This window comes from Ipomoea nil, unplaced genomic scaffold (genome assembly GCF_001879475.1).
Source record: "Ipomoea nil cultivar Tokyo-kokei standard unplaced genomic scaffold, Asagao_1.1 scaffold0146, whole genome shotgun sequence".
Classification (NCBI taxonomy): Eukaryota; Viridiplantae; Streptophyta; class Magnoliopsida; order Solanales; family Convolvulaceae; genus Ipomoea; species Ipomoea nil.
In genome coordinates, this window is record NW_017616574.1 from 685,891 (window position 1) to 711,416 (window position 25,526).

The window sequence follows — 25,526 nt, forward strand, 5'->3', positions numbered from 1 at the left end:
TTAAAATTTGATTTAAAATCTGGTTTTTGGCAAGTCAAAATGCATCCAGATAGTATAGAATGGACTGCATTTTCATGCACATTAGGACATTTTGAATGGCTAGTAATGCCATTTGGGTTGAAAAATGCACCACAAAATTTTCAAAGAATGATGGATGAAATTTTTAAAGATTGCTACAATTTTACTTGTATTTACATTGATGACATTTTAGTCTTTTCAAAAACAGAAAATGAGCACAAAGCACACTTATACACTATTTTCACAATTTTTGAAAAACATGGATTAATAATATCCAAAAAGAAAATGGAAATAGAAAAAAATTATATTTCCTTCTTAGGAGCTGAAATTGGAGAGGGAAGTATTAAATTACAACCTCACATCTCTAGCAAAATTTTGGAATTTCTGACAAATTGGAAGAATTAAAACAATTACAATCCTTTTTAGGATTAGTAAATTATGTAAGATCTTATTTCCAAAATTTATCAAAATTAACTACTCCATTATACAATAAAGCTCAAAGTAAAGGAGTAAGAAAGTTTAATGACCAAGGTATTAAAATTATCCAACAAATTAAGGAAAAGATTAAATTGCTTGAACCCCATGCATTACCTCTTGAATCAGACTATTTGATAATAGAAACTGATGGTAGTGAAATGGGTTGGAGAGGAATTTTGATTAAAAAACAAAATGAATTTGCTTTAAAATCTACAGAGAGAAATTGTAGATATACCTCAGGAGTATTCAAAGAAAAAGGATATTTAACATCCTTGTACTTTGAATTACTTGCAATAATTTATGTACTTGAGAAATTCGCACGGTTTATTTTATCAAAAAAAGCATATTATTATCAGAATAGATTGCAAACCAATTGTTAAATTTGCAGATATTAAAAAAGAAAGAAAATTAACTTCTAACAGATGGCTAAAATTTAGAGAATTTGTCCTTAATAGTGGATTTAAAATTAGATGGGAACATATTAAAGGAAAAGATAATAAGATTTCAGATTTATTATCAAAAAAATTATTGTGTGACTAATCAGTCTTTGTTGAGTTGTGCAGAAAATTTGAGACACTTAGCACAAAATTTGAGACTCTCAGCAGTAAATTCCAGACTTTGGACATGGAGAAAACTTTCACATTTGACAAGACGGAATTAAAGACATTTCCGGAGAAAAACCAATTTAAGACACCTCTCAGAAGCAGGCTTCATGTTGGAAATTTATATAGTAATGGAGATTAATGTTTCAGATGGACTACCATGAAACTTAAATAATATTTGGAGTTGTGGAGTTATAAATATTATTTTAGTTTGGTAGAAAGCAAGTTGGGAAATTTGAATGTTACGTACGCTTGGAACCGAATATTACTCAGGTTGATATGCAATTCGTTGGTTTTAATGATTTGTTGGTGTAAACGAATCATTGATTTTTAACGAATCAATGCAAGAATCAATTCGGTGGTATCAAATCGAGGCTTTTCGTTAATTACGAGTTTGACGCACAATTCGTTAAACACGAATTGATGCACAATTCGTTGAACACGAATGGATGAACAATTCGTTTTAATGAAACAAATGGATTCGGGTTGTTAGACTAAAATATCACATGCATCAAAGAATATGTGATCATAGGATCGACTAACCTCCAGCCATAGTTTCGGTTACGGTTGAGCGATCCGGACTGCTGCAGAGATAACGAGTATTTTGTCTCTCACTTTACTCAGCTCTCTCTAGATGGTGTATGAGGTATGTAATGTGAGCAGTGAGAGGACTAGTGACCTTATATAACCACTGGCCATCATTGTGGTTGATTGTCTTTAGGTCTCCTAAACCCTAACCAGACTCCTAATCATAATGGTAGTCTAGTTATTAGGTTATTAGTGTTGCACCACATATCAAATACTGAATATTATCATAACTTATCCTAATGTTATAATAATAGTAATGGATAAACGTTACATTCTCCCACTTGGTGCAAGCACTACCACTCAATAACAGAAAAACACAAACCATAATGATATGTTCTCATTAGCACGAGTAGTATCCATTATGATCAAATGCAAACTGCCATTGAGCACTTAATTAGGAAACAAAACCCAACGAAATAAACCCTATGTTTATTCCAAGTCCCTGAAGTACATTTTCTCATCAATATAAAGTAAATGAAGGTGTACACACTTAATTGAGAAAATGTCTGAATGCTAAAGAATTTTATTAAAACTGAATGTATATATACAAATTACAAATTGGGCGAAAGTCCCATTTTCTGAATCAGATCCTTGAACTTAAATGGTGGCATGCCTTTAGTCAAGGGATCTGCTAACATCAACTCAGTATGAATGTGTTCAATGAATACAACTTTATTTTTGACACGCTCCCTAATTGCTAAGAACTTGATGTCGATGTGCTTAGTTCGACTTCCACTTTTGTCGTTCTTAGCTAGGAAGACTGCAGCTGAGTTGTCACAGTAGACTTTCAATGGCTTAGATATAGAATCCATAATTCTAAGCCCAGAGATAAAATTCTTTAGCCAAACACCCTGTGAAGTAGCCTCGAAACAAGAAACGAACTCGGCTTCCATGGTAGAAGTAGCTATTAAGGACTGTTTAACACTTCTCCATGAGATAGCCCCACCGGCCATAATGAAGACGCACCCTGAAGTTGATTTTCGAGAATCAACACAGCCAGCGAAGTCCGCGTCTGAATAACCGACAAGATCTAAATTGTCGGTCTTCCTAAACCCAAGCTTGTAACCTTTGGTTCCTTTGAGATACCTTAGAACCTTCTTTACAGCTCTCCAATGGTCCAACCCCGGATTGTGTTGGTAACGCCCTAGCATTCCAACCGCAAAAGCAATATCCGGCCTCGTACAGACTTGAATATATCCAAGACATCCAACTGCTGCAGCATAAGGGATGTTCTCCATGGATTCCTTCTCCAAATCATTTTTCAGACATTGGTCCAAACTGAATCTATCCCCCTTAGATATGGGAGCAGCGTTTGGTGAACAATTTTGCATATGAAATCTCTCTAAAACTTTGTTTATATAGGTTTCTTGAGATAAACCCAGTATACCCCGTGACCTATCTCTCTGAATTTTAATGCCAATAACATAAGAGGCATCACCCATATCCTTCATATCAAAGTTCTTAGAAAGAAATTGTTTCACATCACGAAGCATCCCCTTATCATTGGTGGCAAGTAAGATGTCATCCACATATAAAACAAGAAAGCAAATTTTACTCCCACTCACCTTCTGGTATATACAGTTATCTGAGGGATTTTCAACAAAACCAAATGAAGAAATTACCCCATCGAATTTGAGATACCATTGACGGGAGGCTTGTTTTAAACCGTATATGGATTTCTTAAGCTTACATACTAAATGCTCACCACCCCTAGAAGAGAAACCTTCAGGTTGTTTCATATAAACCTCCTCTTCTAGATCACCATTTAGGAAAGCGGTTTTCACATCCATTTGTTGCAACTCAAGATTAAAATGTGCAACTAATGCCAGAATGACCCGAAGTGAATCTTTCTTTGATACAGGAGAAAAAGTCTCCTTGTAATCGATTCCTTCTTTTTGAGTAAATCCCTTGGCAACAAGCCGGGCCTTGTATCTCTCAATGTTGCCTAATGAGTTTCTTTTAGTCTTAAAAACCCATTTACAGCCAATGGCCTTGGCCCCATTAGGCAACTCAACAAGATCCCAAACTCCATTGTCCTTCATGGAATTCATTTCATCTTTCATAGCTTCTAACCATAAGTCAGACTGTGCACAATTTGTGGCTTGAGAGAATGTTTCAGGATCATCTTCAGCCCCTATGTCAGATTCTTGTAGATACGAAACATAATAACTAGGAACTGCTGATCGCCTTATCCGAGTAGACCGTCTTAAGGTTGGACCCTCATCACCTTGTACAGGTTGCGGGGCAACTACCTCTTCAGGAACTGGTGGCAGTTCTTGAATCGGTTCAGTCTGCATCGGCTCAGAATCTTGCTGTATATCCTGAGTTAGTTCAGGCGGTTGCTGCAAGTCCTGAACTGGTTCTTCCAAAGGCTGATCCTCAACAGTTTGTGGAATCTCAACGGTAGGTGGTATATCTGCAGGCATAACTAAAGGAGCACTGCGGATAAGTACAACCCCACCAGATGACGTAGAAGGTTGAGAGTCAATATGATCGAAGGAAGGAACTAAGTCCTTAAACCGATCACTCCCACTAATCAAGTCATCTTCAAGAAATTTAGCATTCCTTGATTCCACTATCCTAGTAGTATGAGATGGACAATAGAACCTATAACCTTTAGAAGATTGTGCATATCCAATAAAGAAAGCACTAATCGTCCTTGGATCAAGTTTCTTCTCGTGTGGGTTATATATCCTCACCTCAGACGGACATCCCCAAACACGCATATGTTGCAAACTCGGTTTCCAACCTTTGAATAACTCAAACGGTGTCTTAGGGACAGCCTTGGTTGGAACACGGTTTAATATATACGTTGTCGTCTTAAGCGCTTCATCCCACAACGACTTAGGAAGCTTAGAGTTGCTAAGCATACTCCGCACCATATCCAGAAGGGTCCAGTTTCTTCTTTCAGCTACACCATTTTGGTCCGGAGAACCAGGCATGGTGTATTGGGCAACAATCCCATGCTCTTGAAGAAACTTAGCAAAGGGACCAGGTGCTTGTCAATTCTCAGTATATCTACCATAGTATTCACCACCCCTATCAGACCTAACTATGTGTATTTTCCTGTTACATTGGTTTTCAACTTCAGCTTTAAATGATTTAAAGGCATCCAATGCTTCATGTTTATGATGAAGTAAATACACATAGGAAAATCTTGAGAAGTCATCAATAAAGGTGATGAAATATTTCTGACCAGGTATTGTCATATCAGGACAACATATGTCAGTATGAATAATTTCCAACAACGTTGAACTTCTATTGGCACCTTTCTTTGACTTGTTTGTCTGCTTACCCTTAATGCAGTCAACGCAAGTCTCAAAGTCAGTATAGTCTAGAGTAGAAAGTACTCCATCCTTTACCAACCTTTTAATACGCTCAAGGGAGATATGACCTAATCTCCGATGCCACAACATTGAGGAATTGTCGTTAATACTACACCGTTTGGTGCCGTTTTGAACATGTAAAGAATTGTAAACTGAATCATTCTTTAATTTAAGACGGAAAAGACCATTAGACAATGTACCAGTACCAACACAAGTAGAATAACGAAATAACTTGAAATCATTGGCATTAAATTCAAAAGAATATCCGTAGGGTACAAGTCTAGATACTGAAACTAAGTTCCTAGAAAAACTAGGAACATAAAAAGTCTTTTCTAATGTCAATACAAAGCCATTGTCCAAAACTAAATTGCAAACTCCGACAGCTTCTACTGGTGACGCAATCTTGTTTCCAGAGAAGATGCTACACTCAGTTCCCTTTGGCTGTCTCAGTTTTGTCATATCCTGCAAAGAGTTTGCAATGTGGATTGTTGAACCAGAGTCAACCCACCAGGAATTAGTATTAACTTCTGACATGTTAGATTCGAAACAAACGAAAGAAGATGAAATGTTACCTTTTTGGGACATCCATTTCTGAAACTTGATACAATCTTTCTTCATGTGTCCCTTCTTTTTGCAAAAGAAACACTTTTGTATCTTCTTAATGTCTGCTTTCGGGGTTAGTTTCTCCTTAGCAGCTATGGTAAGTCCCTTAGGTTTTCCAGACTTTCTTTTAGGCCTTGTTGTGGCCATAAAAGCACTTTCCCCAAGCTCAGTTACAAGTCGCGTTTCCTCTTGAGTACACATGGTAATCAATTGATTGATAGACCATTCATCCTTATGTGTATTATAGGCAATTTTAAACGCGCTATATTCCTGAGATAGGGTATTTAGTGCAAAGTGCACCACAAAGGCATCTGGAAGAATAATTTTCAACTTCTTCAATTGTGCCGCAATGTCCCTGAGTTCCATGATGTGTTTTCGCGTTCCCTTGACAGTGGAAAGACGCATATTGATAAACTTCATTATCAGGGTACTTGCCAAAGATTTATTCGCGTCAACAAATTGCTCATCGATGGCTTTGAGTAATGGCTCAATGTCCTCAATATCATCGACGGGACCACGAATCTCTCTGGCAATTTTAGACTTAATGAGGAATACGCCTAAGCGATTGGCTGTTGCCCATCGCTCGTATAGCATTTTTTGTTCCTCAGTGCTTTCCGCAGTAAGCTCAGCAGGCTTCCTAATGCGAAGAGCATAATCAAACCCTAATATTCCTAAATTCAATAGAACAGCGTTTTTCCACTCTTTGTGATTGTCATAATTAAGGATAGGAATATCAATTGTTATTGATTGAGTGATTGGAAGAGTGACTGTAAAAGAAAAATTGAAAGCTTGGTTAGAATATTTTCGAGGCACAAAATTAGAGAGAGATACTGAAGTACACAATATTACCAATGTAAAATTATGCAAAAGATAAATTCGGATGCCATAAAAATTGCCTGTGGGCTAAATTTTTACGCATAATGAATTTACCAAAACTGAATGGTGGAAACGAAATGGGTGCGATTTTAATTTTTCCACCCTTAATGACAAAACTACCAAAACTATATGCCGATACATAATCCCTGTGGGCAAATTATGATCATAGTATGGTATTTCATCCTAATTCACCCTACAAATATAACAAAATTGCCTGTGGGCTAAATTTTGCCATATCACGCAGAGTGAATTACAATATTCTTGCATTAACTTTATGTGAGTAAAACTTAATATGTAATTTTGGAAAAATTAAAGATGCTGTGGCTACTCTTTAATTAACCAAAGAACATAATCACATTAGCAAGAAAACCTAATAATCAAACAGATTAAACCAAAATATGATAGACAATCCTTAGGTATACTCCCAGGAAAGTTGGTCGAGACGAAGCTCGGTTAAATACCGACTCCTTAGACAGAGTAGCGTCGCAAGGGGACTAGTAGCAACAAGGCTTTTAAGCCAGGGCCATAGAACTAGTATTCCTCCCCAAGAAACTTCCCTAATTCATGTGTTCTCATTTTTGAAGTAAAATCGTTTGAGAGATCTAAAGAGTAGTTTCACCTATGGATAAGGCTTTGAATAGGGTAAAACTACGAATTGTTTATGTACTTAATGTGCTTTAGGAACTTTATAAAACACGAGTGGAGTAATAACTGAAGATTGAGTAATAATATGCATAATCTAACCTGAAAGGCACTAATTCACCTAAAAGGCACTAATTCAGGCATAACATATAATTCAGACCTAAAAGGCTCTAAATTTTTCTTAATGAACATGTTTTTCTACAGGCATAATTATAACAGTCAAATAATTATTGCAATAAAGAGATAAATAACATGCTCAGATTATGCATATTACTCACAAATAATCCACAATTAAATTGCAACACTTAATGCAATTTAAACTGAAAAATATTATTAAATTAAAATTCAACTGAAAAATTAAAAACTGAATAATTATTCAAAGTTGAATAATAATTTAATAGTGGACTTAATAAGAAAAATTTCAATTGGATAATTTAATTAGAAGAAGTCCAGATATGATGATGATATTAAACTGAATGAATTGATGTAGTCCAAATATCAATTCAGGCTTGGCCCAAAACCATAACAGGCCCAGTAAAAAAATTGTTTTTTTTTTTAATAATAATGAGCCCAAGCCCATTACTTAAGCCTATCCATTCATCATCATCTCCTTCACTAATCTGCTTCGTGAGAAACCAAGGGACCAGCAGTAGCGCAGACCAGCGACGCCGGAGGACGAATCAGCTAGCAGTCTCCAACGTCTCCATTAGGGAAGTAGATAGCAGCAACGATGCCGGAATCCCAGCGCCACCGCCACCACCTGGCCTCCACGCAACGCTAAAGCCGTCGCCGTCCGCCCGCCGTAGCTATGTCGCGAAAACAGTCCGGCCGAACGATTCCTCTGCGTCGTCGGCACTCCATCACCGGTGCTCCAATGTCGACGGCAACTGAAGGAGAATGACCGGAGCAGCCGGCGTTTTCCTCCGTCAACGATGAGCCGCCGGCGATTTGGAGTCCAAAAAGAGACACGGCGAAGCAGATTCCAAAAAATTATCCAATTAATTTAATTTAATTTTTTTTTTGTTTCTTGATGCGGAATAAACCAAATTTCCAGCAGCCCAGACAATATAATTGCATACGGAAAAAAAATATTCACACAATCTCAATTATATAACAAGGTATATAAAATATGCAAATATTTAAGCAATTAAAAAAAAACTAGGCAGAGATTATTTATGGAGACTGATACCAACTGTTAGACTAAAATATCACATGCATCAAAGAATATGTGATCATAGGATCGACTAACCTCCAGCCATAGTTTCGGTTACGGTTGAGCGATCCGGACTGCTGCAGAGATAACGAGTATTTTGTCTCTCACTTTACTCAGCTCTCTCTAGATGGTGTATGAGGTATGTAATGTGAGCAGTGAGAGGACTAGTGACCTTATATAACCACTGGCCATCATTGTGGTTGATTGTCTTTAGGTCTCCTAAACCCTAACCAGACTCCTAATCATAATGGTAGTCTAGTTATTAGGTTATTAGTGTTGCACCACATATCAAATACTGAATATTATCATAACTTATCCTAATGTTATAATAATAGTAACGGGTAAACGTTACACGGGTTGCATGAATTCATCGGTAAATGAGTTAAATGGCATTTTGTTTAATTTGTTGGATTAACGAATAAATGGATTCGTTTTAAGCCTTTTGATTCAGGTTCGTTGTATTGACGAAACAAACAAATATTTATATATTTTATATATTATTTGGTACAGGTTCGTGTTGGTTTGCTGCATGCAACACGAAAGCAGTAACATATATTTATATATATTATATATTATTTATTTTGCATGGGGACATGCATGGAAATATGATGAATATATATAATATATATTATATATTATTTATTTTCCCATGTCTAATATATCTTTTAAGATATATCTGATGGAAGTTAGTTTTGAAACTGCTATAACAACTTCCATGTAACTTCCCCCAATCAGTTAGATTTTTATCTATAAATATTAAGGGAAGACATCTGAAAGGTGAGGGAATTTACATGCAATAAAATTGCAGTATACTGAGATACTTCAAGGGCTTACATTTCTACAGGAAATTCTCAAACAAAGAAACTTGAGAATTTCATTATCTTCTTGTATCCCATAAGATTAAATCTTGAACCTTGGTGCTTTTATAGAGGGAGATTTAAAGCTTATAGGAAAGTGATTACACGCCTGAAGATATCAAATGATCCAGTTTTTGTTCCCTGTTGTATTCTATATTTTTGTTGTATTTCAAATGTATTACAGAATACAAGCCCTTTTTCCAACAATCTATAAGCTTTAAAGTTATAAATCTGTGATCATGGTCTTGTCTTGAAAGTTTTGAAGACAAGATGCCAGGCGTGAACAGATTCCAATCACGGAAATATTTCGGAATGAGAATTTCGAATTTGGTGTTAAGGATGACAGAAATCACTTTCTATTGTACAAGAAGGGTTTTCATGCGATTTTTGCATGTTATTCATGCCATGCTGTGTACATGTTGTACATGTGGATTAAATGCATGTTGTGCAGTTTTTGTTTTCATCTTCACTTAAAGGCATGGGGCATCAAGTGATGCCAAGATGATTAATGAGATGTGTAAAACTATTTTATTTAAATAAATCATTTTGTTAGCCATAATTAATTGGCATGAGAAGATGTGTACTTCCCTAGAGTGGGTGTGTGGTTTCGGCGTATCAAATGCCGGAAGTGATGACGATTAAAGCAGATACAAGTTACATGTTGAAATCGGTACAATACCTTTTATTTGTTTCGGTCTCGGCATGAATATTGTAAGTTTTATTTATTTATTTGGCTAAGTTCTGGATTATGTCTAGAAGATTTGCATGAGATTTGCAAAGCCTGTTAAATACAAGGATATGTTTATGCATGTGTATAAATATTTTTATATTGAGACTTTGTTCAGTTGCATGCATAGTATACAAGATACATATATATTATGTTGGATCTTGGGGTGCTGTAAATCTGCCAAATTTGAATTAATTTGGTGTTATCAATTTGTTGTTTTCTTTTGCATGGTTACAATGTCTAATGATTGTATGTTGGAAATAATTTCAATGTCATGCATGGAATTATTCATTATTTAAGCCCACAGATAGTTTTTATCCTTGTGAAAGCTTTTGAAATATTATGTTACTAATATTTCTGATAAAGACATAATTGTCTTTGAAATACTCTGTTATATTTCTTATGAAGGGATATGATACAAAAAGTTTTATGCATGAGGCATGCATAATGAAATTCATAAAATTTATGAATGCCTTTAACACAAAGCTTCTCATTTTGAGAATGTGTTAAAATTCTGAAAGCCAAAAAGTTTACTAGCTAGTTTATCTAGTATGGCTGGCAATTAGCAGTGAAAAGAAAGTTTAAATTGAAATCATGGATTAAGATTTAAGTTGGTATGATTCTTCAGTTTAGAAGAAACATGAAAAGTTAAAAGCTTAAAATCAAAATGGTTTATTCTCCAAAGTTGATGTTCTCTGAATGGAGTAGGTTTATTCTCCAAAGTTGATGATGTCTCAAATGGAAGAGGTTGAATTTTTATTTTAAGAAGTCCTCACTGCTAATAAGTTCAACATGATGATTGAAATTCTTGGTTGTAGAATTTGCAGGATATAAATATTTATTGACTAGGAACCTATTAAGTGGGTTCCGGTATAATCAATTGAATATTTTATTTCACCATTTCATAGAATATTAAAATTCTATCAATCATCATATATGTTCAGTTGGCTAAGTGGATGGGATCGAAAGGAATTTTGATATACTTGAACAAAACCATTAAATGGTTTAGTATATTTAATAAAAAATTCCATCCTGGAAAGATATTCTAATGCCAGTTGAAAGTCTAATCATGAAACTTGTTCCTCAGTTAGCAGATGTATATTTCTGTTTGGAGGAGGTGTTGTTTTATGGGTTTATAAAAAAACAAAGTTGCTTTTTCAACTACGGCATCTGAATTTTGTGTGTTGGCTTTGACATGCAATAAGTTAATTGGCTAAGGAATTTGATTATTTAGATTCCGGTTTGGCCAAAACCGATGTCACCAGTTTAGTACATTGTGACAGCGCTACTACACTGGCCAAAGCATATAACAATAAGTTATAATAATGGCAAGTTAAGACACATAGGCATGAGATATAGCTATGTGCGGGAGCTCTTAAGTAATGATGTTGTAGCACTGCACATTGTACGGTCCCGATTTAATTTAACAGATCCGTTTGCAAGAGTCCTTGCAAGGGACATGGTTCATCGGAAGGGATACGGAAAGCCTAAATTAAATTGCAAGTGAAGGAAAGCTCAACTCACGTCTAAGTTATTACGTTAGACCTTGAGTTCAATGTAGATGAGTACTTCATTTTGTGATTTGCAAGCATCAAAAGTTTAATTAAAATTGTATCCAAAGAAAAGGTGATGCTTGGTTCTGCATTGTTGTAGGGATGAGTTTTTACTCTTAACTAATCTTTTGAAAAAATGCAAGATGCAGTGCATGAGTTAAAAGATTAGCATCTGTGAGCATGAAGTGTGGCCGCTTCAACAAGTTTGGGCTTTACTTGGTATGTGCTCATTAATGGATACGGACACATGGCCATAATAGTGTCAAGTTATAGTGAGTTGTAATGACTGTAAAACTTGTGTGTGTTATATCTACGTTTCTTCAAAGAGACTGCGTGATTCAAGGTTCGTCCATTACTGCAATCCGAATTAATGTAACGCATATAACACTATGTGAAAGTTCAATCTCTAAGACACTTTCATTTATGCATGAGTTTTGGATTTATCTTGGTACAATATTAATTTTTACCATATAAATGGAGGAGGAATGTTGGAAATTTATATAGTAATGGAGATTAATGTTTCAGATGGACTACCATGAAACTTAAATAATATTTGGAGTTGTGGAGTTATAAATATTATTTTAGTTTGGTAGAAAGCAAGTTGAGAAATTTGAATGTTACGTACGCTTGGAACCGAATATTACTCAGGTTGATATGCAATTCGTTGGTTTTAATGATTTGTTGGTGTAAACGAATCATTGATTTTTTAACGAATCAATGCAAGAATCAATTCGGTGGTATCAAATCGAGGCTTTTCGTTAATTATGAGTTTGACGCACAATTCGTTGAAGACGAATGGATGAACAATTCGTTTTAATGAAACAAATGGATTCGGGTTGCATGAATTCATCGGTAAATGAGTTAAATGGCATTTTGTTTAATTTGTTGGATTAACGAATAAATGGATTCGTTTTAAGCCTTTTGATACAGGTTCGTTGTATTGACGAAACAAACAAATATTTATATATTTTATATATTATTTGGTACAGGTTCGTGTTGGTTTGCTGCATGCAACACGAAAGCAGTAACATATATTTATATATATTATATATTATTTATTTTGCATGGGGACATGCATGGAAATATGATGAATATATATAATATATATTATATATTATTTATTTTCCCATGTCTAATATATCTTTTAAGATATATCTGATGGAAGTTAGTTTTGAAACTGCTATAACAACTTCCATGTAACTTCCCCCAATCAGTTAGATTTTTATCTATAAATATTAAGGGAAGACATCTGAAAGGTGAGGGAATTTACATGCAATAAAATTGCAGTATACTGAGATACTTCAAGGGCTTACATTTCTACAGGAAATTCTCAAACAAAGAAACTTGAGAATTTCATTATCTTCTTGTATCCCATAAGATTAAATCTTGAACCTTGGTGCTTTTATAGAGGGAGATTTAAAGCTTATAGGAAAGTGATTACACGCCTGAAGATATCAAATGATCCAGTTTTTGTTCCCTGTTGTATTCTATATTTTTGTTGTATTTCAAATGTATTACAGAATACAAGCCCTTTTTCCAACACTTCATGACAAGGAAACATGTATTCTGGACAATATTTGGAACTTTGCTACAGAAAGGCAAGCTAACCCTAAAAAGGTTGTTATTCTCAATGCCTTAGCAGAATATTTCCATTCTAGAAAACAATTTAAGAAAAGGCCATATACCTGTTATGTTTTATACAACGACCCTAAGGCTGGAGTATATTTAAAATGGGAAGAAATGGTACCCTTAATTGAACAAATTAAATTATTTCTTAAATTTGGAATATCCCTTTTTAAGATATTTTTTGGTATTCAGGAAGCAATTAACTCTGTTATTGAGAACAACGGAGAAAATTCTTATGTTTCTCCAAAAGTTCATAAATATTAGAAGAATTTGAAACATTTGGACATTTTGAGAATCCTGATTTCCTCAAAGAAATTTCAGACCCAGAAATTGACACATCATCTTCTGTTCAGAAGAATGAAAAATTACAGACTCCTATTGAGACAGGAAAATTCCTACCATTCTCTACACCTACTTTTGCAGACACCCTTAGAGAACAATTAACTTCTCCTTCAAAACATAAAAATTATTTTGGAAAAATAAAAAATTCAATCAATTTCTTCTGGTCAATATTTGGAACTTTGCTACAGAAAGACAAGCTAACCCTAAAAAGGTTGTTATTCTCAATGCCTTAGCAGAATATTTCCATTCTGGAAAACAATTTAAGAAAAAACCATATACCTGTTATGTTTTATACAATGGCCCTAAGGCTTGAGTATATTTAAAATGAGAAGAAATGGTACCCTTAATTGAACAAATTAAATTATTTCTTAAATTCGGAATACCCCTTTTAAAGGGATTTTTTTGGTATTCAGGAAGCAATTAACTCTGTTATTGAGAACAACGGAGAAAATTCTTATGTTCCTCCAAAAGTTCATAAATATCAGAAGTATTTGAAACATTTGGAGATTTTGAGGATCCTGATTTCCTCAAAGAAATTTCAGACCCAGAAATTGACACATCATTTTCTGTTCAGAAGAATGAAAAATTACAGACTCCTATTGAGACAGGAAAATTCCTACCGTTTTCTACACCTACTTTTGCAGACACCCTTAGAGAACAATTAACTTCTCCTTCAAAACATAAAAATTATTTTGGAAAAACCAAAAATTCAACCAATTTCTCCACCAAAGCAGCCTTTTCTTTCTGCTGAAGAAATAAATTTAAGGACATTCATCCTTCTTCAAGACTGCTTAGCCCAAATTACCAATAATCAAGTTCTATCCAAAGGAATTTCCACCACTTGGGAATTTTCTTATGATATTTTCAAAATTTGCCAAAGCCAATACCCAAGTTGTCTTGAAAACCAAGAAAACGAATGTTTTTGCAAATTAGATTCTGCCATTAGAAAGGCAAATCTGTTAATCTCAAATTTTAAACCTTTCAAATTTAGAGATTACCCAGTCACAATTCAATCACTTATCAGGCATGGTCTGGTAAATTCTATAAATTCTACACCACTTCCAGATTATTCACCCTTTTTTGTCTCACTTTTATCTGATATATTTGAAACCATAATTCCAGAAGTGAGAAAAAATTTCTTGATAAAATTCAACTCCCTCTATCCAGATTTTGAAAGAAAAATTCCAGCATATCATTTACTGGAAATCTTCTTTCAAGACATTGATGATGAATATCAAGAATTTTGTAAGGAAAATTCTGAAATTAAAATAATTAAAATTGAAAACCCTATTGAAAGACAGTTGGAAATTGTCCGGGCAAAAATTCTAGCAAATGATTTTGGATGGACCAGGTTAAAGTTTGCTACAATGAACATTTTAAGAGAAGATAAACAAGGAAAAATCTATTGTGAATCTTCAATAGCTTCCAAGTTCTTCTTCCCATTTCAAGTTGAGAACTCAAGACCAAAGGTGGTTCAAACATACAAGAAGCACAAAGAAATACTTAGAAATTTTAGTGCAAGCCACCGTTCAAGAAATTCTTCATCAGATTTGTCACTCTGAAAATGATGAAGGAAACAAATTTAAGACCCACCAAGGAAGGTTTCCTACACCAAGAATTTTGAAAAAAAGACTATTGATGAAAAATTGAAAAGACGGCTACTTTGAAAATTGGTACTCATAGTGTTCATGGGTCCCAATCTTCACAACATCTATGAACCTTATTTGGGTACTCTTTTCCCTTTCTGGTACTTCTTCCCCAAAGGTTTTCTAGACTACATGGATTGCTTCGGCTCAAACAGGATTTACGTCTATTGGATAAAGATATACATATGATTAAAAATAAAAATAAAAACTAACACAAAGTAATAAGATTAAGTTGGGATCATACCTCTTAGTAGCAATTTGAAGAAGTTGGAGCAAAGGAATTTAGTGTGAGAATTTAGAGCATATGAGCCAAAGGGGTTTTCATTAGGATGCATAAGGTAGATGATTGTTGTGTGTGTCTCCGGAGAGATCATCACACCTATTTATACAACAGATTGAAGGTTCTAAGATGTATAACTAACTACTATCTATAGGATGAAGATAAAAACAAATCTTATCTCATCAGCTACTTTGTACAAAAGTTACATTTTTCACATGTTGTAATAAAGATGAAGATAAGAACGAATCTTACCTTATCTTTTTACAACTCAGAGATAAATTGGATTTATCTCTTGGAAGGGACAACCCCCATTCCTTAGCCATGAAGTCTTTAATTTTGTCTGAAGATTGGGACCCATGTACAGTATGAGTACCAATTTTCAAAGTAGCTGTCTTTTCAATTTTTCATCAATAGCCTTTTTTCAAAATTCTTGGTGTAGGAAACCTTCCTTGGTGGGTCTTGAATTTGTTTCCTTCATCATTCTCAGAGTGACAAAGCTGATGAAGAATTTCTTGAATGGCGACTTGCACTGAAATTTCTAAGTACTTCTTTGTGCTTCCTGTTTGTTTGAACTAGCTTTGGTCTTGAGTGCTCAACTTGAAATGGGAAGAAGAACTTGGATGTTACTGAAGATTCACAATAGATTTTTCCTTGTTCATCTTCTTTTAAAATGTTCATTGTAGCAAACTTTGTCCTCGTCCATCCAAAATCATTTGCCAGAATTTTTGCCCGGAAAATTTCCAACTGTCTTTCCATAGGGTCTTCAATTATAATTATTTTAATTTCAGAATTTTCCTTACAAAATTCTTGATATTCATCATCAATGTCTTGGAAGAAGATTTCCAGTAAATGATATGCTGGAATTTTTCTTTCAAAATCTGGATAGAGGAAATTGAATTTTATCAAGAAATTTTTTCTCACTTCTGGAATTATGGTTTCAAATGTATCAGATAAAAGTGAGACAAAAAAAGGTGAATAATCTGGAAGTAGTGTAGAATTTATAGAATTTACCAGACCATTTTTGATAAGTGATTGAATTGTGACTGGGTAATATCTAAATTTGAAAGGTTTAAAATTTGGGATTAACAGATTTGCCTTTCTAATGGCAGAATCTAATTTGCAAAAACATTCGTTTTCTTGGTTTTCAGGACAACTTGGGTATTGGCTTTGGCAAATTTTGAAAATATCATAAGAAAATTCCCAAGTGGTGGAAATTCCTTTGGATAGAACTTGATTATTGGTGATTTGGGCTAAGCAGTCTTGAAGAAGGATGAATGTCTTTAAATTTACTTCTTCAGAAGAAAGAAAAGTTTTCTTTGGTGGAGAAATTGGTTGAATTTTTGGTTTTTCTAAAATAAGTAAATTTTTCTGTTTTGAAGGAGAAGTTAATTGTTCTCTAAGGGATTCTGCAAAAGTAAGTGTAGAGAATGGTAGGAATTTTCCTGTCTCAATAGGAGTCTGTAATTTTTCATTCTTCTGAACAGAAGATGATGTGTCAATTTCTGGGTCTGAAATTTCTTTGAGGAAATCAGGATCCTCAATATATCCAATGTTTCAAATTCTTCTGATATTTATGAACTTTTGGAGAAACATAAGAATTTTCTCCGTTGTTCTCAATAACAGAGTTAATTGCTTCCTGAATACCAAAAAATCCCTTAAAAAGGGGTATTCTGAATTTAAGAAATAATTTAATTTGTTCAATTAAGGGTACCATTTCTTCCCATTCTAAATATACTCCAGCCTTAGGGCCGTTGTATAAAACATAACAGGTATATGGTCTTTTCTTAAATTGTTTTCCAGAATGGAAATATTCTGCTAAGACATTGATAATAGCAACCTTTTTAGGGTTAGCTTGCCTTTCTGTAGCAAAGTTCCAAATATTGTCCAGAAGAAATGTTTCCTTGTCATGAAGCCTGCTTCTGAGAGGTGTCTTAAATTGGTTTTTCTCCGGAAATGTCTTTAATTCCGTCTTGTCAAATGTGAAAGTTTTCTCCATGTTCAAAGTCTGGAATTTACTGCTGAGAGTCTCAAATTTTGTGCTAAGTGTCTCAAATTTTCTGCACAACTCAACAAAGACTGATTAGTCACACAATAATTTTCTTGATAATAAATCTGAAATCTTATTATCTTTTCCTTTAATATGTTCCCATCTAATTTTAAATCCACTATTAAGGACAAATTCTCTAAATTTTAGCCATCTGTTAAAATTATTTTCTTTCTTTTTTAGTATCTGCAAATTTAACAATTGGTTCGCAATCTATTCTGATAGTAATTTGCTTTTTTTGATAAAATAAACCGTGCGAATTTCTCAAGTACATAAATTATTGCAAGTAATTCAAAGTCCAAGGATGTTAAATATCCTTTTTCTTTGAATACTCCTGAGGTATATCTACAATTTCTTTCTGTAGATTTTAAAGCAAATTCATTTTGTTTTTTAATCAAAATTCCTCTCCAACCCATTTCACTACCATTAGTTTTTATTATCAAATAGTCTGATTCAAGAGGTAATGCAAGGGGTTCAAGCAATTTAATCTTTTCCTTAATTTGTTGGATAATTTTAATATCTTGGTCATTAAACTTTCTTACTCCTTTACTTTGAGCTTTATTGTATAATGGAGTAGTTAATTTTGCTAAATTTTGGAAATAAGGTCTTACATAATTTACTAATCCTAAAAAGGATTGTAATTGTTTTAATTCTTCCAATTCGTCAGAAATTTCAAAATTTTTCTAGAGATGTGAGGTTGTAATTTAATACTTCCCTCTCCAAATTCAGCTCCTAAGAAGGAAATATAATTTTTTCCTGTTTCTATTTTCTTTTTGGATATTATTAATCCATGTTTTTCAAAAAATTGTGAAAATAGTGTATAAGTGTGCTTTGTGCTCATTTTCTGTTTTTGAAAAGACTAAAATGTCATCAATGTAAATACAAGTAAAATTGTAGCAATCTTTAAAATTTCATCCATCATTCTTTGAAAATTTTGTGGTGCATTTTTCAACCCAAATGGCATTACTAGCCATTCAAAATGTCCTAATGTGCATGAAAATGCAGTCCATTCTATACTATCTGGATGCATTTTGACTTGCCAAAAACCAGATTTTAAATCAAATTTTAAAACCAATTTTTTCCTTGAATTTTGTTAATTAGAGTGTCTTTATCTGGGATACAATACCCATCTTCATAAGTATTGTCATTAAGTCTTCTATAATCAAAGACCATTCTAGATTGACCTCTTTTCTTTTCTGCTTCTTTTTGAACAATAAAAGCAGGAGTTCTATGTCTTGAACTTGATTTCCTAATTATGCCAAATTTCAATAATTGCTCAATATTGTTAAATTTTGGTTTATCAACTCGTTAGTTCTCGCGTGATGATTGCACGGTAGTTTGCCCGGAGTTTCGTATATATATATATATATATGCTTGTGTGTTTGTATACGTAAAGATCGAAAAAGGGAGAAGAAGAAGAACACCAAAGCTTAGAGCATAACAACCATGTAGGTGTGTCATTTCATTAAGCCTTCAAGTCTTTATATAATAATCCATAGAACCCTTCAATTCTATAACATAACAATTGATTAAATAGAAGGCAAATGAAGAGACTAATATTTTAATGGCCATTATTCTAAGTAATTATAACACTCCCCCTTGGCCATTAAATAATTATACTCATGCCTCGTTAAAGACCTCGCTAGAAAAACCCTGTGGGAAAAACCTAATCGAGGAAAAGAGTACATGTAGTATCAATCATGTGTTGCATCAGTTGCCTCGTTAAAAACCTTAGCCTAAGAAAAACCCAGTGGGAGAAAAACTTAGCTAAGGGAAAAAGAGTACAACCATAAGCCTTCCGGGCATCATCTTCAAGATTTAAAAATCTCCTGGACCGATTTTATCGCTCCCCCTGAAGACAACAGTCTTCCTAGCCTCCGCATCCCTATTTTATAAACATACTTCTCAAAAGTGGATGTAGGCAGGGACTTAGTGAACAAATCTGCCAGATTTTCACTAGAGCGAACCTTTTCAATGAGTATTTCACCACTCTTCTGGAGTTCATGTGGGTAAAAGAACTTAGGAGCAATATGTTTAGTAAGACCTCCTTTAACGTACCCATTACTCATTTGTGCAACACATGCCGCATTGTCCTCATATAGGACAGTCGGGGAATCAACATTGCTCATTGTTCCGCATGAGCGATAAATATGCTGTATCAGTGATCTCAACCATACGCATTCACGTGCGGTTTCATATAAAGCAATTATCTCCGAGTGATTAGATGAGGTAGCAACTAAGGTCTGTTTAATGGACCTCCAAGATATAGCTGTACCTCCACAAAGAAAAACATAACCAGTTTGTGATTTAGCAGTATGAGGGTCAGACATATAACCAGCGTCTGAATACCCTTTCAAAGTAATGTCCTGGTTGTTTTCAAAATAAAGACCAAGGTCTTTTGTCCCTTGGAGATATCTAAAGATATGCTTTATTCCACTCCAATGTCTTCTGGTTGGAGAGGCACTAAATCTAGCAAGTAAATTCACTGAAAAGGCAATATCAGGTCTTGTGCAATTAGCCAGGTAAAGCAAGGCTCCTATAGCACTTAGGTAAGGAACTTCAGGTCCTAGTACCTCCTCATTATCCTCCTTAGGTCTAAATGGGTCCTTTTCCGCTTTAAGGGACCGGACTACCATTGGGGTGCTAAGGGGATGAGATTTATCCATATAGAATTTCTCCAATAATTTATTAATGTAGTTAGCTTGGTGAATGAAAATTCCATTTGGAAGATGCTCGATCTGCAGGCCGAGGCAGAACTTGGTTTTTTCCAAGTCTTTCATTTCGAATTCTGCTTTTAAGCATGAACATGCTTCTATAAGGTCTTCCTTTGTCCCAATAATGTTCATGTCATCGACATAGACAGATATAATGCAGAAGCCATTAGATGACTTCTTAATGAATATACAGGGGCAAATATCATTTTTAACGTATCCCTTCTTCAGGAGGAATTCACTCAAATGGTTATACCACATTCTACCAGATTGCTTCAAGCCATATAATGACCTTTGAAGTTTGATGCTATACATGTTTCGATCTTTATCCCTCATATTGGAATTTTGAATACCCTCGGGTATTTTCATGTATATATCAGCATCTAGTGACCCATAAAGGTAAGCTGTCACTACATCCATCAACTACATATCTAATTTCACACTTACTGCCAATGATATTAAATAGCGAAATGAGATGCCATCAATAACAAGAGAGTATGTTTGATCAAAATCAATTCCGGGTCTCTGCGTGAACCCCTGAGCTACCAATCTCGCTTTATATCTAACCACCTCATTGTTTTCATTCCTCTTCCGTACGAATACCCACCTGGATCCTACTGGGATCACATCTTTTGGGGTAAGTACGGTGGGACCAAAAACTTTTCTTTGATTAAGCGAGTTGAGCTCTACCTCAATTGCCTGTTTCCACTTCAACCAGTCAGAGCGCTTCCGGCACTCGGTTATTGACTTTGGTTCTGGATCCAGATTATTTTGTGGAATATTACAGGCAACTGCATAGGCAAAAGTGTCGTCGACGACTATTAAATCTCTATTATATGTTTCCCCTGTATCAACAAAATTTATGGCCGTTTCTATATTGACATCAACCAGATCATCGTCATTTCCCAAAATATTTTGATCTGGATGTTCTGCATTCCCAGTGTTCATATTATTTAGAGCACGTGCAGGTTCACTGGGTTCTCCGTCTTCGGGACGGTCGTCTTCAGGACGATTAACATTTTTCTGGAGTGACTGAGATATTTTACTAATTCTCGTCTTCCGCGGAGTTAAATCTTTTGCACCAAGTGGTCTCCCGTGCTTCTGGCGATGGGGAGTGTCAGTGTGCATACTTGGTCCCACGGGGATTTCAACTCTCGAAGGAGCATTCACAGCAGGGATATGAGACCTAGTCACTCCTCTGTTATCAGTAAAAGCATCTGGCAGGTTATTTGCTAAATTTTGCAAATTAATAATTTTCTGAACTTCTAGTTCAGTTTGACTAGTACGTGGGTCAAGATACTGAAGATCCTTTTCATCCCATGAGATTTCTCGGCATTTCGTTAAATAAGGTCTTTTATCTCCCCCTAATGCCGGGAAATGATCTTCATCAAAAATGCAGTCAGCGTACCTCGCGGTAAACTAATCTCCTGTCATGGGCTCTAGGTATTTAATGATGGAGGGAGATTCATAACCAACATATATACCTAGTTTTCTCTGTGGGCCCATGGAGGTACGATTTGTAGGTGGTATGGGGGTATAGACTGCACACCCGAATACACGCAGATGGGAAATGTTAGGTTCTACACCACGTAATAGTTGTAAGGGGGAATAATCATGATATGCATTAGGTCGGATTTGTATTAAAGCTGCAGCGTGTAATACTGCGAGTCCCCAACATGAGACTGGTAAACCAGACTTCTGCAGTAATGGTCTAGCGATTAATTTAATACGCTTAATCAGGGACTCGGCCAGACCATTCTGAGTATGGACATAAGGTACAGGATGCTCCACTTTGATGCCCAAGGCCATACAATAATCATTGAAAGCCGTTGATGTGAATTCTCCAGCATTATCCATTCTTACTGATTTAATGGGATAATCTGGGAATTGGGCATTCAACTCAATAATTTTCGCAACAAATTTAGCGAAAGCTTTGTTCCTCGTGGACAGTAGACTAACATGAGTCCAACGAGTGGAAGCATCAATAAGGACCATAAAATATCTAAATGGTCCAGAAGGTGGACTAATAGGTCCACAAATGTCGCCTTGCAATCTCTGCAGAAATATAGGCGATTCATGTCCAACCTTAGTACGCGACGGGCGTACAATATATTTACCTTTCGCACAAGCCACACATGTAAACATATTTGGCGAAAGTACCTGAGATCTAGACAGGTTATGTCCAGCAGAATTAGATATGATCCGGCCCATCATATTCTGCCCAGGATGACCTAGACGGTCATGCCACATTTGAAAAGAATGTGGATTTTTTAGTTTCATGGTAAGTGCCACAAATGAATCATTGGGTTGTATATAGGTATAATATAACCCAGAGGATAAAGAGGCAAGTTCCTCAACCTCCCGCTTTTGACCAGTGATCAACTGAGTCATGGTCAAGAACTCCTCTTTGTTCTTAGTCTTGGTTTCAATATGGAAACCATTTGAACGAATATCCTTGAAACTCAGCAAGGTTCGTTTAGATTGAGGGTACAACAAAACATTTTCAATTAATAGCTTTGTACCCTTAGGGAGTATGATGGATGCTCTTCCGGAGCCCACTATTTGTACCTGATCATTAGAAATGGTAGTAATATTACTACTTGATTTGTTTAAGGTACGAAAAACCTCATATCCGTTAGGATAGTATGCGTGGTTGCACTATCCACCAAACACAATGTTGGTTCATGCTCCATTGTGTGAACAACAACTTTGTAATGTTGTAAGATCTTCGGGGTTACTTCTCGAACAGTGGTTGTTCGTTACTAATTAACCAATGCCTTGGCACAAAAAATAGCATGTGAAGGTTAAAAAAAAAAAGAGGTGAACCATTCATCATGATAAAATAGAAAACATAGAAATCAAGTCATAAAACGATATGAAAAAACATAAGTTCATAATCCAAAAAAAAAAACGATACGAAAAATAGGTTCATAAACCAAGAGCATAAGACAGATCATTCTTGATCACCAAAGTCTTCAAGCTCATATTTTAAAAGATCATCATCATCATTCATCACTGCATTTGCTTCAGGCAAATCAGTGTTGGTGTGATGAGATTCATTTCTTGACGGTTGCTTATCATTTTTCTTTTGCGTCATTTTGTAAGCTTCGACCAGATGCTTTGGTGTACGACATGTACGAGACCAGTGTCCCGTACATCCACACCGATAACTTGTTTGTGACCTTGATGAACCTTGATCACTTTGTTTCTTATCTTGGGCCCGGGAGTCATTGTTGCCTTTGCCATTACCACTTCGATTGTTTCGACTGTGACCTCTACCACGACCCTTTCCTCGACCCCTTCTAGAATTGCTTCCCTGGGCAATATGATGTGCTTCAGGCGCGGGGGCAGACCCAGCAGGTCGTGCATTATGGTTTTTCATCAATAACTGCTTGTGCTTCTCGGCCACAAGAAGTGCAAATATCAAATCAGAATGCTTTTCATAATTCTTTGCCCTGTACTGCTGCTGGAGTACAAGGTTACTCGCATGAAAGGTAGACAGAGTCTTTTCAATTAAATCTGTCTCTGAAACTTCTTGTTTGCAGAGCTTTAGTTGCGAAACTATCTTATGAAGGGCCGAGTTGTAGTCAATAACTGACTTATAGTCCTGAAACCTCAGGTGAAGCCAGTCAAATTGGGCTTGAGGGAGGACAATCGATGACTGCTGGTCAAAGCGGTCCTTCAGGGACTCCCATAATGCCAAAGGGTCCTTTTCAGTCAAGTATTCATTTTTCAGGTCGTGGTTCAAGTGGTGACGTAAGAAAATGAGAGTCTGCGCCTTCTGGGCGTTAGTACACTGTGACTTGGCAACAATGGTTTGGCTTAGTTCTTTAGACGCGAGATGAATCTCGATGTCCAAAGCCCAAGTCAAATAGTTGCTACCGTCAAGTGCGAGCTCATTAAATTCTCTTTTGGCGATAGAAGACATGATCGTTCACCGAAGTTGATCGTGCTGATAACGTGTTAAATTTTGGTCTATCAACTCGTTGGTTCTCGCGTGATGATTGCACGGTAGTTTGCCCGGAGTTTCGTATATATATATATATATATATATATATATATATATATATATATATATATATATATATATATATATATGCTTGTGTGTTTGTATACGTAAAGATCGAAAAAGGGAGAAGAAGAAGAACACCAAAGCTTAGAGCATAACAACCATGTAGGTGTGTCATTTCATTAAGCCTTCAAGTCTTTATATAATAATCCATAGAACCCTTCAATTCTATAACATAACAATTGATTAAATAGAAGGCAAATGAAGAGACTAATATTTTAATGGTCATTATTCTAAGTAATTATAACAAATATGCATTTTAAATTCTTCTTGTTCCCAATTTCCATATCTAAAATTTTGTGATTTTATTGTGATGTCTGGGTTTATAATTTCTAATTTAAAATTTTTTTTATTTCTTTCCCAGAATTTAGTAGGATGTTCTCCTATAATTTCTTCTTTTTCTAATTCCTTTATTAATTGGTCTAAGTCATTGTTTTTTAATTTTCTTTTAAAAGTGTAGGTTTAGTTCAATCCCTTCTTTTAAATTTAAATTCTTAACAATTTCTGCCTTGGTTTGTAAATTTTCTTCAATTTTTAGAAAATTGCAACTGCACTTTTCTTGGTTACTAATACATTTGCAGTCTTCTAATTTTTTAAATTTCTTTTGTTCTAGGATTCTGGGTTTGAAATTTGAAATTATAGGTATCAAGGAGCAGTTTTTACTGATAGTCAAATAATCTTTATTTATAATTACTTGTCCATTGTTGTGAAGAATAAAGTCTAATCCCATGATTATAAGGATTTTATGGTTGTTTAAATTTTTAACCCAGATTTTGGGCCTGTGATATGTTTAAGACCAATAATTACCATTGGTTTGAAATTTTACTTGTAAATTTCTTAATTGTGAGTCTATAGCAATTTTAGTACCATCAAATTGTGTTGAGAAAACATGTGGCACTTTAACTATTTTTTGTTTAATTTCTTCTGGTAAGATTCCTAAGTCTATAGTAGATGAGGTTGCTCCTGAGTCTACTAAGATTGGTAAAATACATGTTAATCCATATATTATTATCTTTTCAGGAATTACAATTTGGATTAATTTTTCAGTGTTACAAATTAAAAGTATGGGAGCAGTACAAGTTTCTGCTTGCTTTGTGTTGATAATGTTTAGCTCTTCTTGGGATAATTGGGTGAATTTAAAATTACTTTCTTCTGATATTTGTTTCCCTTTTTCTACCAAAATTATTAGTTTATGTAATTTTTCTTCCACCATATCTAGTCTTTTTTCTAAATTGGTCACCTAGTTTCCAATTGATCAATTTTATTTTCAGAATTTTTTATTGTGTTAATTTGTTCTGAATTTGGAATTTCAATCTCAAAATGTTT

The 25,526-nt window shown here is 34.9% G+C and overlaps 1 protein-coding gene across 1 annotated transcript; it reads right to left on the bottom strand.

Annotated features, from left to right (window-relative positions):
• Positions 1 to 23,084: 23,084 nt before the first annotated feature.
• On the bottom strand, positions 23,085 to 24,059 carry LOC109173801. Its single transcript, XM_019323107.1, has one exon. It carries the CDS (start codon positions 24,057 to 24,059, stop codon positions 23,085 to 23,087), a length of 975 nt encoding a protein of 324 aa, XP_019178652.1.
• Positions 24,060 to 25,526: the final 1,467 nt, after the last annotated feature.